General features: G+C 41.8%; 2 protein-coding genes across 2 annotated transcripts; both read right to left on the reverse strand.

Annotated features, from left to right (window-relative positions):
• Window positions 1–499: 499 nt before the first annotated feature.
• LOC129752278 (uncharacterized protein K02A2.6-like) lies at window positions 500–1,606 on the reverse strand. Its single transcript, XM_055748065.1, has one exon. The coding sequence runs from the start codon at window positions 1,604–1,606 to the stop codon at window positions 500–502; it is 1,107 nt and encodes a 368-aa protein (XP_055604040.1).
• A 7-nt stretch (window positions 1,607–1,613) lies between these two features.
• On the reverse strand, window positions 1,614–2,441 carry LOC129752279 (uncharacterized). Its single transcript, XM_055748066.1, has one exon. It carries the CDS (start codon window positions 2,439–2,441, stop codon window positions 1,614–1,616), a length of 828 nt encoding a protein of 275 aa, XP_055604041.1.
• Window positions 2,442–14,029: the final 11,588 nt, after the last annotated feature.

The following is a 14,029-nucleotide window of genomic DNA, read 5'->3' on the forward strand; positions in this document are numbered from 1 at the left end:
CTGACTAACCGGCTTATTATCGGTTATCAAAGTAAATTTACGACCGTATAGATATTGCTGAAATTTGCGAACACCGAATATTATCACGTAGGCCACTTTATCGATTTGAGAATACCTTTGTTGAGTTCTACTCAATGTTTGCGACGCGTACTGTAAAGGTCGCTCGGAACCGTCAGGGTACTGGTGGCTTGGGACAGCACCAACCCCATAAGGAGAAGCATCCGTAGCTAAAATCACCGGTAGAGTAGGGTCGTAGTGGACAAGAAAACGGTCGGTTTGCATTTCACGCTTAACTAGATTGAACGACGTAAATCGGGAAAAATCGACCGTAATAGCTAACAAGACCGATGAAAGAATGAATTTGTCCCTTGCTGGTAGGAATTGGCATGTTTTCGATCGCGTCAATCTTTGAACGTAGCTTATGGACACCGTGTCGATCTATTCTGTAACCGCAATACTCGATATTGTCCGCAAAGAAATCACATTTCTCCCGATTAGCTCACATATTATGAGCATCTAATCTTTTTAGTACTTCCTCTAATCTAAGCAAATGGGTACGGTCATCGGGACCTGTCACGCGAATGTCATCGATAAAAATTGTCACACCCGGAATATCTTGTAGGATCTGTTCCATTAATCTTTGAAAGATTGCAGGGGCTGAGGCCACTCCGTACATGAGCCTCGTTGGACGAAACAGTCCACGATTTGTACTAAGGGTAAGTAACTCTCTATCTTCGCGACGCACTTCTAATTGCAAGTAAGCTTGCAACAAATCTATTTTCGAAAATCGTTGTCCACCCGCGACAGTCGCGAAAAGTTCTTCCACCGTTGGAAGGGGATGATCATCGACAAGTAAGTTGGGATTTAACGTAATTTTGTAATCTCCGCATAAGCGCACCCTACCGCCTGCCTTCTGCACTGGCACGACAGGTGTGGCCCAGTTAGAATGGTCTACCTTTTCCCAGATACCATCACTAACTAATTTGTCGATTTCCTTGTCAACGGCATTGCGAACTGCAAATGCAACTGGTCTTGCTTTAATGTACATTGGTTTAGTATTGTCACGGATCGTAAGTGTAGCCCGCACACCAGAAATATGGCCAATACGGTCATTAAACACGTTAGGGTATTTATGTAAAATATTTTTTAAAGCAGTCGTGGTAACTTCCGGCACCAAGCTACAGTGAGACATTGAATGCGTACCAGGTTTAAAAATGCGATTAAAATCGATATTTGAATCACGAAGCCAGTTTCGACCTACTAGTGGGTGACGGCTGGAATCCGCAACGTGTAAAGGAAGTAGTGTCTCATCTCCATTAGCAACAACGCTAACAAAAATTTTACCGAGAATCGAAATTTCATTATCGCAATAACTTACCAGTCGGAGGTCAGCAGGATGAAGGGTAAGGTGAGGGAAATACCGTTGCTTATCTTGGGAACCGATCAATGACACCGGGGATCCAGTATCGACCTCGAATGTTAGCACCTTCTTGTTGACGGTAATGTTCAGCATGAACTTGCTTGAAAAGTTCAGCGCCGAACGCAAGTGGAAAAGATCCTTAACCACGTACGGCTCCTCCAGATGATGTGCATCGTTCTTTCTCATCTCTTCCTTACTTTTCGACTGGCAAACCTTTTCGATGTCCCTTCTTGTTGCAGAACTTGCACTTGGTAGTCACATACTTGCATTTGTCGGCCAAATGACCATCACCACCGCATCTGTAGCTAGTTCTCTTTTGTCCATCGAACTTTTTCGACGACGCAGCTGCAGTCGAGTTGGTTGAAGATAGTTGATTGTTGGACTTCTTCTTCTTGGTTTTGCCATGCTCGATGTACTTTACGTCAGCAGACGGCCGAAGACGGAAACCATGCATTTCGTCGGTCCCACGGAACGACATCTCCATACCGAACGCAATCTCCTTCGCCCGCTCGAGTGTTAAATCGCGCACTTCCAACAATCGCGATTGGATAACATGGGTCCGGATTCCGAAAACGAACTGGTTCCGGATAGCTTTGTTTAGATGGGCTTCGAAATTGCAAGTCTGGGCTAATTTCTCCAAATCCATCAGGTAGTCGCTCAACGTTTTATGTTCCAATTGTTTACGGCTTTGGAACTTAAAATTTTCTAATATTTCCAACGGAGCAGGAGTGAAGTGGTTTTTGAGAATCGTCACAATTTGATCGTAGCTTTTCTCCAGCGGCGGCTCGTCCATCAGCTTGTTGCACAGGATTTCGTAGGCCGCACCGCCCATGTAATGCAGCAAGTAGTCCCGTTTGTTTACATTGGCTAATTTGTAGATCCGGAACGAAATTTGCAATCGGTCTAACCACCGATCGAACTTTCCAGCAGCTGGGTTAAACGGTTCGAACGAAAACGTCACCGGCATAGTAGCAGCACCGGCCCCAGCAGCAGCAGCAGCAGCACCTTCCGGATGGATCATCTTTGTAGAAAGAGAGGTTAGGTACTTCCAGTAATCTCTCGCGCAGGTTTGAATAAGCACTCGTCGCCAAATTATTGTATTTGCAGTAGGGCAGAAGCAGCAGGAAGACAACCCGTATCCGGAGTAAAGTAAAACGCACGAGTAAACTACTTATTAACTTTTAATTTTACTCTACGATAGAAACGCGTACTTTAAATATGGTGGCTGATGTAAGAGTGAATTTTATTGCGCAGTAAATTTTCACCGCGTGCTAATCTATTTTGTTAATCCATTAGTGCTAGTTTTGCCTCCTGATAACTGTTGTATCGTTTATGTAATCTTCTTAGATGGGTTTTTTTGCCTAGTGCTTTTCCCATCACATCCATTTAGACTTTCGGTCCGATGGATTATATAAATAAACAAAACAATAAACAAAATAAATAGCATGCATGCAAGCTTTTGCACAATTTGTTCCAATTCGTAGAAATTTTGCATTGTTTCTTTATATTATCCCCCTTCTTGAGATGTTTCAACTCTCCAAGTGACATAAAAAAGATTTGAAATTAGGCTGGAACAAATATCAATTTCTTCTTTTGTCATTACCCCGCCCAACCCCCCTCCCTCCACCCTTCGAAGTTTGAAGTATTTTATGTAAATTTTGAAATTAAATCCAAATGTATATTTATTTCCGGCAAATCAGTCCAATTATGTTTAACAAACGAAAACAACAGTTATACAAAACTCTACCGCCTAAATTCACCCAACCTTTTTATATAAATAACCGTGAAACTAGTGACGGACAGATTCAAACAGTACGCTTTTTCCAAAAGCAATAACAACGACAATTTTTAGCCCCTGAAGATGATGTCATACGACATCGAAACGTCGGTTTAAAAATAAATTTCGTTTGTTAAACATAATTGGACTGATTTTCCGGAAATAAATATACATAACAAACATACAGTCGACATCTCGTAAAACCAACATTAAATCCAAACATCCGAAAAATTACAAGACCAAAAAACAAATTTTTGAAAATGGGAGTTATTTAATCTCTTGTATTTTTAATTCAATAGAATTTTTCTATAACTAGTAACTTGATTTATAGGTTTCGTGCAATGATTAATTTTGAATTTTGTAGCATATAAGCTTTCGTGCAATTTATTCGAATTTATTTGTTTTTCGCATTATTTTTTGTTGTCCCCCCCCCCCTCGCAATGCTCCAAGTCCGAGTGACAAAAGAAGGAAACTTGTTCCGGCCTTATTAGCGACCTTTAAAATATACTTTCTAAACATTAAAATTTCCATGTTCATTTCTACATGTTTTAAAATTCCATTAAATTAAATAAAAACTTCAAACAAACTAAATCGGCAAAAAGGTAAAAATTTCGAAAAAGAATTATTCAAAATTATTTGTAGAATTTTTGATTCTTCCTACACCTCTTAACAAAACCAAGTATCATCCTTATTTTCATGTTTAATGCGATCCTTTTCAAGGTTCATTTGACTGTGCCATGGATTTCATTCAGGCATCGTTCTTATATGAAACGTTTAAATTTATTGATAATGACCGAATAAAGAGATTTAGAAAAGAGTTTTTTTATTACATTTAACATTTACAATTCGCTTCTTCCCAAAGATGTTTTTACAAGAATCTCAAGTGACATTCTCTTCATTTATCTCATTCAAGTCTGTTGTTTCGAACTTCAACGAACTTAATCAACTCAACGCCCAATCTCGATAATTGCTCAATGTAGCCGCCAAACCGAAAAATTGAGACACCATAAGATCGACCGGGCATCAGTAGCACCGGCAGCAGCGCAGCGGCGATCACACTTTTCCGCTTGGCCAATTCCAGACACTTTGGTAGTAATTTAATCAATTTTTGACACTTTGTATAATGAACGAAAATAATAACAACATCCTACTCGCGCGCTCATTTCCACCATCTTCTCCACCCCGGATTTTATTCAACGGGGGTGTTTCGTTTCGACATTTCTCGCGGAATCTGTAGTCAAAATGCCCCCCAAAACTGGGCGAGATCTGCGTTTTTCTCGCTGTCGCCAGGAAAAGAATATATCAATTTGACGCTCTAGCGAACTGTGAACACCGAAACATCTGCTGGGTGGATGGAAGGTGGACATTTCGGATGAAAGCTTCGGGGGTGCCACAGGTGAGCTCTATCGTGGCCCCAGAAATAGTCTTGGCCCGAAGATTCGACAAAAATTTTCATGAATTTGGATTGAACCTCATCGATTATGAAAAAGCTTACGATGATACTAATATAAAAAATTCATCTTATTAGAATATAATAGAAATTTTTGTTTAAGTCCGATTATGTACTGTTGGAAATATTTTCACAATCTGTCCTATCGATATTGCGTTAAACCATTTCAAGGAATGATTATTTTTATTGAAAGGGTATTTAATCTTGTTTATCAAAAGTAAGAGCGTCATTTAAAAAAATTTATCTTTTCTTTAATAACAAAAATGAGGAAGAAAATTGTGGAAAATTTCAAAGCGTTTTAACTACTTAAAAAATTATTTTGTCAAATTCAAATTATAATGTTAATAAATTCAAAATGGTTGAGTTTTTTCATGCTTCTAAAGTTTGGACTTATGCGTACCAAATCCAAAAAAAAACACCCGAACCCATCGAATTTTTCATTGAAGGCATCACCCAAACGGCCATCATCATCGGTGTGTTATTGGTGGAAAATTTTCAATATTATTTCAACAGTGCTAATTGACGATAATTGAAATTTCGCGAGTTTACTAGTAGGTAGCTGACCATAAATTTCGGCTTGACCGAAGGATTGGCTTGATGCGTCTCGCTTTTTTAAGGGACACTAAATTAACTTTCATTCGTTGGGAGTTCTCTGTTCATCATCGCTGAATAGTGTGGAATTCCCTGATGCAAGGCGGAAAGGTAAACAGAAGAAGTAAACCAAAGTTTCGGATCGGTAAATAAACTCCAAAGCACCGTCCGACAAAAAAGGTTCGAAATTCGAAGGCAGAATTTTGGCCATCTTTCAATCCTTAGCTCGATCACGGCTTGGGCGGGAGATGCAGAGACAAAAAAAAAACTCAAACTATAACCCGAGAAGTCTTCCTCCATCTTGAAGGCGCTTTCGTGTATCATTTTCAAAGTCGATACGCCACCACCTCCAGAGATCTCATTCAACACGGCAGCCATATGCTACTTTTCACACGTCGGAAATGATTGATTCGGCAAATAAGAAAGGAACCAGGCAATAATTTAAAAATAACAACAAATTAAACCATGAATCTCGAGGAAATGCGCTCGAGCTCGGACTATCGAAATGAAACCGAATCGGTTAGAGCCAAAAAAAAACGCGGCCATAATGAAATATCTACCAACTGAAACGGGTGAAACCGACTGAGTATCGCGTGTTTTACAGATAGTAACAGGCACTTGCATTATGAATTCTTACTAGTTATTTTTTGTCAATTTAAGAAGGGGAAACAAATCAACTGCGAACGTAAACCTGATAACGTTTTAACAAAAAAAATCGAATTTCTCTTAAATTATTCGTAAGAAATTAAAACTGCTAGAAAGCACATCGTGGTACAGAATGCCAAAATTGATGTTCAAAACGCACAATGGGTGGTAAATGGCATTTCAAAATATTAACCATACTTCGGCAAAAAATCATTTGTCATTTAATTTATTAAAAAATGTAGCTAGAATTTTCGGAGTAGGCCATGAAATTACATTTCTAGGTAGATATCATACCAATATGACTGCAAATGTTTAGTTCGAATCGAATATTGGCCTACCTGAACAAGAACGAAATTTGTTATAGGGCAGTGATTTTCTCCCCCCTTATCTCAATATTTTAGAGCTCTACTAGGAGAATTTAAGAACAAATTTGCATAGAGAAACAACAAAAATTTGTACTTCAGGGCATGATGGCTCTAGTATGGTGATCTCATATGCCAAATCGCCATTCCGCCATATTGAAAAAAGTTTTGACAGCTGGCTGTAGTGTTTACGAAAAAAGGGGTCCAGGGATGCCAGGTGTTAGAGATAAAAAATCAGATGGCAAAAAAGTGTGTATGTGCACAAGCCAATCGTAAACGAAAGATCAAAAGATTTAAAACCGTACTGGGGTTTAGTTTATTTTATTATATTTAAATTGAGTTTTCGGAAAAAAGCAATGATATGAGTATATTCAATAAATTAATTTGTATTCTAAACACTTTTTTATAGTAAAATTACAATACAGTTCGGTCTATCCGTATGTTCCGAAAAAGAAAAACTTTTCATTGACCGTTATGATAGAAAGGATCTTAAAGGGTGGAACAAACAACCAAAACCCTAAACCGGATGTTGCTTGCTCCTTATTCTTGTTACCTTATCCAAAGAGCTATTTTGTTTCCCTCCAATCGAAAAGTGTTGGATGAAAATAAAAGTAAATCGGTTCTGCTAAAGGAATGCTATAAATTCTGCTATTAATAATTTTCATGATTAAATGATAAACGATTTTATGGTTCGAAATTTTTTTTTCAAATAACTGTTGCATCATGTAAATACTGCTTAAGCCTTTTTTAATATTAACATATTCAGTTAATGTACCTTCACCACCACCCACGAGCAGCGCTGAGCTGGAGCTTTGCTGCACTTGAGGATGACTAGCAATTGGACAGCATCACCTGCAGAATCCTTCAGGGGCTTAATCCATTCCGGACAATCAACAGTCTGCATTGGATCGAACTGATTCCCCAACCCACTCATCGGACTTATCGTAATGCTGCTCAGGCGCCTAACGTTGCGCCTATTTTCCTATTTCAGCTCATCGGTCCCATCATTCAAAAGTACCAAAAACTTCATCTGATTTTCCCAAATGCTACCCATTAGATCCGGATTACTCGATTGGATCTTCTGGAGCAGCGATGGCAACAGACGGGGGTCCTCCTGAAGCAGCTTTTTCATCTCGATGAAGATCGGATGTTCCTGCAGGAGGGCGCTTCTCGGACGATGGAATGTAAAGCCTCGCCATGTTACCATCCGATTCGATGACTTTCTGCTGCTTCTAGATAGCTCTTGAAAGAAAAAGTATTGAATAAGCATAAATTTGTCATAAGTAATGCAAAATTAATGTTACTCACCGCTACCGACAAAGCTGGCACCGTCGTTTATAGGTCCAACTTCTTCCAGCTTTGCTAACCAGCCCGGAGCTCAGCCGGAAGATTTTGTTTCGATTCTATGAATTATATTTGCAAAAATCAATTCGAAATCTTTGTCTAAGCAATATCTTGGTGATTGGCAAAACTTCGTGTTTTACAAAAAATCAGAGCACCTGGCATCCCAGCCAGCCAGCAGCCAGCCCATGATGGCTCTAGTATGGTGATCTCAAATGCCAAATCGCCATTCCGCCATATTGAAAAAAGTTTTGACAGCTGGCTGTAGTGTTTACGAAAAAAGGGGTCCAGGGATGCCAGGTGTTAGAGATAAAAAATCAGATGGCAAAAAAGCGTGTGTATGTGCACAAGCCAATCGTAAACGAAAGATCAAAAGATTTAAAATCGTACTTGGGTTTAGTTTATTTTATTATATTTAAATTGAGTTTTCGGAAAAATGCAATGATATGAATATATTGAATGAATTAATTTGTATTCTAAACACTTTCTTTTAAAATAAAATTACAATACAGTTCGGTCTATCCGTATGTTCCGAAAAAGAAAATTTTTTCATTGTCCTTTAATTATGATAGAAAGTATCTTAAAGGTTGGAACAAACAACCAAAACCCTAAACCGGATGTTGCTTGCTCCTTATTCTTGTTACCTTAAAGAGCTATTTTGTTTCCCTTTAATCGAAAAGTGTTGGATGAAAATAAAAGTAAATCGGTTCTGCTAAAGGAATGCTATAAATTCTGCTATTGATAATTTTCATGATTAAATGATAAACGATTTTATTATTCGAAATTTTATTTTCAAATAACTGTTGCATCATGTAAATACTGCTTAAGCCTTTTTTAATATTAACATATTCAGTTAATATACCTTCACCACCACCCACGAGCAGCGCTGAGCTGGAGCTTTGCTGCACTTGAGGATGACTAGCAATTGGACAGCATCACCTGCAGAATCCTTAAAGGGCTCAATCCATCCCGGACAATCAACAGTATGCAGTGGATCGAACTGATTCCCCAACCCACTCATCGGACTTATCCTCATGCTGCTCAGGCGCCTAACGTTGCGCCTATTTTCCTATTTCAGCTCATCGTTTCCCTCGTTCAAAAGTGCCAAAAACTTCATCTGGTTTTCCCAAATGCTACCCATCAGATCCGGATTACTCGATTGGATCTTCTGGAGCAGCGATGGCAACAGACGGGGGTCCTCCTGAAGCAGCTTCTTCATCTCGATGAAGATTGGATGTTCCTGCAGGAGGGCCAGCCGCTTCTCAGACGATGGAATGTAAAGCCTCGCCATGTTACCATCCGATTCGATGACTTTCTGCTGCATCTAGATAGCTCTTGATAGAAAAAAAGTGTTGAATAAGCATAAATTTGTCATAAGTAATGCAAAATTAATGTTACTCACCGCTACCGACAAAGCTGGCACCGTCGTTTATAAGTTCAACCTCTTCCAGCTTTGCTAACCAGCCCGGAGCTCAGCCGGAAGATTTTGTTTCGATTCTATGAATTATATTTGCAAAAATCAAGGCGAAATCTTTGTCTAAGCAATATCTTGATGATTGGCAAAACTTCGTGTTTTACAAAAAATCAGAGCACCTGGCATCCCAGCCAGCCAGCAGCCAGCCAAACAGCCAGCTGTCAAATTTCGGCTCCTCCTCCGCATCCAACCCTCGTCTACTTTTTGACAAAGTGAGACCACCATATCTAGAGGCATCATGCTTCAGGGCTTATTCCCTGCCCCTTTTAGTCTCTCAATAATAGGGTGGTCAAACCGGTTTTACCGAAACCGGTAAAACCGTCCATTTTCTGAATACCGGAATACCGACTTTTGGAACGGTAACAAACCGGTATTTCCGGTAAATTTTTTATCATTATTTGGCATTGTTCGAAAATTGACACAGCTAAATGTTTTTTTTTTCACCAAATATTTAAGCGTCCAAAATCCAAGCTCAATAAACCTTATTGCAAGGTTTATTAAACTTGTCTATGATATTTTTTTTTTATTTAATGCTTTTTTCATTTCAATTCAGCTATCGACTTAACGCTCCACAACATTTGAAGACTGTACAAATGTTCAATGCCTGGAAAAATATACAGCTACAAGAAATTTAAGATTGCTTTGCTTCACAATAAACGCTAATATTTTTATTTAAATGCTGAAATTTGATAAAATTTGCAAAACTGTTTGCCTATTGAGTTTCTATAAACATGTGTAGTCTTATTTCTTAGCATTTTGCCTTCTTTGACTATAAAATTAATTTCAGCTCGAGACGCAAATTTTTTTTTTCAATTTATTTCATATCATTATAATCATTACTGTTTTCACTAATTTTATATATCTAGATAAACTACGGTTTTAAAAGTAAGAAAGCAATATCTCAATCAAACAATCAAAATACGTCGATAAATAACAAACCAATTGAAACAGTTGAAACAGTATAAATGGAATCTCTACCATCAACAATATCGCTCTACTCACCTCACTAAAACCATCCCAATCCTACTCATATCGCGCTCTTATGTGAAAATCGCAATGAATATTTTCCGAGAAAGGGGGCGGGTGGTCCTTCTTCAGTCGCTGAGTCAGGTTATCATCATCGATTCGAGCCGCAAGGATCAAAGGGATTCCGATTTGAGACTTCTTCTTCTGCTTCTTCTTCCATCCACCAGCCAACAATAACTTGATTCGTTGGAAAATCAAGACTCAACATAATGTTCCAATCCAATGTTGGTGGCCAAACGGAACGAACGACGAACGTCGGCAAGTCGTGTGTCGGCACGGATGTTAGATTTGAATCTTGCTCAGGTGTGCAACCGTTTTCCCATCCTTAAGCGATCCGGAAGGCGGGCAACCGGGCAAGGATGGGCAGGAAGACGGTGTGAAATCCCTAGCAGGTCCGCCAGCTCTGAAGTTGAACGGAAAAGCCGAGTGATTCCATGCGAAAAGGATGAAAGTCCTAGGATCAACAAGCTCTCCCAGTTGTTGCTGTTGTTGCTTTCGGAATTCTCGAATATGGTAGCAATAAAAACATTGCTGCTGAAGTGATTTTATGTTTTATTGCTTTCGCTCTCGAAAAATGTTTGAAGGGATTTGATGAAATCGGTAACCCTTGGTTGCCTGGAGTCTCTCTCTTTCGGTGGATGATGCTGTGGGATGATGGGTTCATCTCGAGATGATTCCTGTTGTGGACAACCTCATTGGATAATAGAAACATCAAAATTGCAATAAAAATATGAAGAATTGTTTGCATGAATTGTTTGCTCCATCTGAGTTTACTTGTGAATGGGTTGGAAAATATTGATTGAAAACTCTTATCTGGATTTGTTTTGCAACACATGAATAATTTCATCGTTATTCGTCACAAATAAGTATTTATAATAAACGTTTCTCTTTCAATATTTTTTCATCAAACTAACTTACAGTTGAAGTTTGAGTTTGGCTAGTGAACGGTAGACAATGTGCAACTCGAGACCCCATACACCCAACCATCGGGTAGTGGTCATATCACCTCTTGTCTGCAACTCCGATTCTCTACCTCCCCGTGGTGCTAGCTGGGATGCGAGCAACCTTAGCGGAGATCGGGTACCCAGACTGAGTTAGGGGGCTTCGTACGCGTGTGTTCTCCCTGTCAGGGGCGGCGTGCGGAGTGCAACAACGTCCTGGTGGTGTCCGGGACCCAAAACAGCAATATCACGACGGTCCTCCTGCGAGATAGTGGGGTTAGCTGCGGGCCTTGCGAGCCCATGACTACAAAAAACATAAGCAACGAACAACGAACAACAAATTTCGGATGGAAATCGGCAAAGACCCACGCGACGAAAAGGGACTAGCGATTAGAAACTTGGAACATGGAACTTTCGATCTCTAAATTTTGTGGGCAGTACCCACGTGCTCTCCAACGAATTGAAGAGAAGCAAATTCGACATCGTAGCGCTGCAGGAGGTATGCTGGAAGGGCTCCACGGTACGAACGTACCCAGATGGTCGTGCCATCTCCCAGAGCTGCGGCAACACACACGAGCTTGGAACAGCTTTTATAGTGATGGGAAAGATGCAAAAGCGCGTGATCGGGTGGGGGTCGATCAACTCACGAATGTGCCGGTTGAGAATCAAGGGCCGGTTCTTCAACATCAGCATCATCAACGTTCACGGCCCTCACCTCGGAAGTACCGGTGACGACAAAGGCTAATTTTACGCGCAGCTGGAGTGTAAATACGACCGATGCCCAAAACATGATATCAAGATCGTCATCGGGGATTTAAATGCTCAGGTCGGCCAGGAGGAGGAATTCAAACCGACAATTAGAAGGTTCAGTGCGCACCAGCTGACCAACGAAAACGGCCTCAGATTTATTGATATCGCCGCCTCCAAACGAATGGCCGTACGTAGTACCTTTTTCCAGCACCGCCTCCCACACAAGTACACCTGGAGATCACCGTACCAAACGCAATCACAGATCGACCACGTTTTGATTGACAGCCGGCACTTCTCGGACATCATCGACGTCAGATCCTGTCGAGGCGCCAACATCGAGTCAGACCACTGTCTGGTGATGGTAAAGATGCGCCCAAAACTCTCCGTAGTGAACAACACACGAAACCGGCGCCCACCCCGGTTAAATATCGCACGACTGAAGCAACCTAAGGTCGCGGCAGACTACACGCAATCGGTCGAAGCAGCGCTGCCGGCAGAGGGCGAGTTTGACAAAGCCCCTCTCGAGGACTGTTGGGATACCATCAAGACAGCCATCAACAGTGCTGCGGAGAACGTCATTGGTTATGTGGAGCGAACTCGACGGAATAGACTGGTTTGACGAGGAGTGTAGGAGGGTGATGGACGAAGAGAATGCCGCGCGGGCGGCAGTAGTGCAAAGAGGCACACGTCGAAATGTGGAAAATCACCGACAGCGGAAGAGGTAGCAATTCCGAATTTTCCAGGAGAAAAAGCGCCGCCTGGAGGAGGAGGAGCTCGAGGAGCTGGAGCAGCTGCATCGTTCCCAAAAAAACACGAAAGTTCTAACAGAAACTCAACGCATCCCGCAAAAGCTTTGTGCCGCAAGCCGAAATGTGCCGGGATAAGGACGGAGGCATCCTGACGAACAATCATGAGGTGATCAAAAGGTGGAAGCAGCACTTCGATGAACAACTGAACGTCGCACATGCAGGAGATCAAGACGGTGGAGGAAGGTACATCGCCGGCGTAGCCAACGACGTAGAGGAGCCATTCCCAACGATGAGTGAGGTTAAGGAAGCGATTCGCCAGCTGAATAGAAACAAGTCGGCTGGGAAGGATGGCATCACAGCTGAACTCATCAAAATGGGCCCGGACAAGTTGGCCGATTGCCTACACCGGTTGATAGTCCGGATCTGGGACATAGAACAGCTACAGGAGAAGTGGAAGGAGGGGGTTATATGCCCCATCTACAAGAAGGGCGACAAATTGGACTGTGAGAATTGCCGAGCGATCACTGTCCTCAATGCCGCCTACAAAGTGATGCCCGAATCATACTCCGCCGCCTAACGCCACAAGCAAACAGATTCGTGGGAAGTCATCAGGCCGGCTTCATGAAGGGACGGTCTACGACGGACCAGATATTCACATTACGGCAAATCCTCCAAAAATGCCGGGAACACCAAGTCCCTACGCATCATCTATTCATCCACTTCAAAGCCGCATACGACACGATCGACCGTAACGAGCTATGGAAAATCATGGACGAGAACAGCTTTTCCGGGAAGCTGATCAGACTGATCAAGGCGACGATGGATGGAACGCAGTGCTGTGTGCGGATTTCGGGTGAATTGTCGAGTTCATTTGAATCTCGCAGGGGGCTTCGACAAGGAGATGGTCTATGCTGCATGATGTACAACGTGGCGCTAGAAGGTGTTATTCGACGAGCGGTTGGCGAAATGCGGGGCACGATTTTCAACAGATCCAGTCAACTTATCTGCTTTGCCGATGACATTGATATAGTTGGCAGATCATCTGTGGCAGTAAAGAAGATCTACCGCAAACTGAAACGCGAAGCAGGAAGGATTGGGTTGATGATTAATACGTCCAAGACGAAGTACATGCTGGCCTGCGGATCCGAGACCGACCGAACCCGCCTGTCCAGTAATAACAAGGTCACGATCGACGGCGACGAGCTGGAGATAGTCGAAGACTTTGTCTATCTCGGCTCACTGGTGACCGCAGACAATGACACCCGCCGTGAGATCCGGAGGCGAATTATCAGCGGAAGTCGTGCCTACTATGGACTCCACAAGCAACTGCGGTCGAAAAGACTTAGCCCTCGCACGAAGTGTAACCTGTATATGACGCTCATTAGACCGGTTGTTCTCTACGGGCACGAGACATGGATATTGCTCGAGGAGGACCTGCGTACACTCGGAGTATTCGAGCGACGAGTGTAAGAAACATCTTTGGCGGCGTACAGGAGAACGTAG

Source organism: Uranotaenia lowii, chromosome 3, assembly GCF_029784155.1.
Source record: "Uranotaenia lowii strain MFRU-FL chromosome 3, ASM2978415v1, whole genome shotgun sequence".
Lineage (NCBI taxonomy): Eukaryota > Metazoa > Arthropoda > Insecta > Diptera > Culicidae > Uranotaenia > Uranotaenia lowii.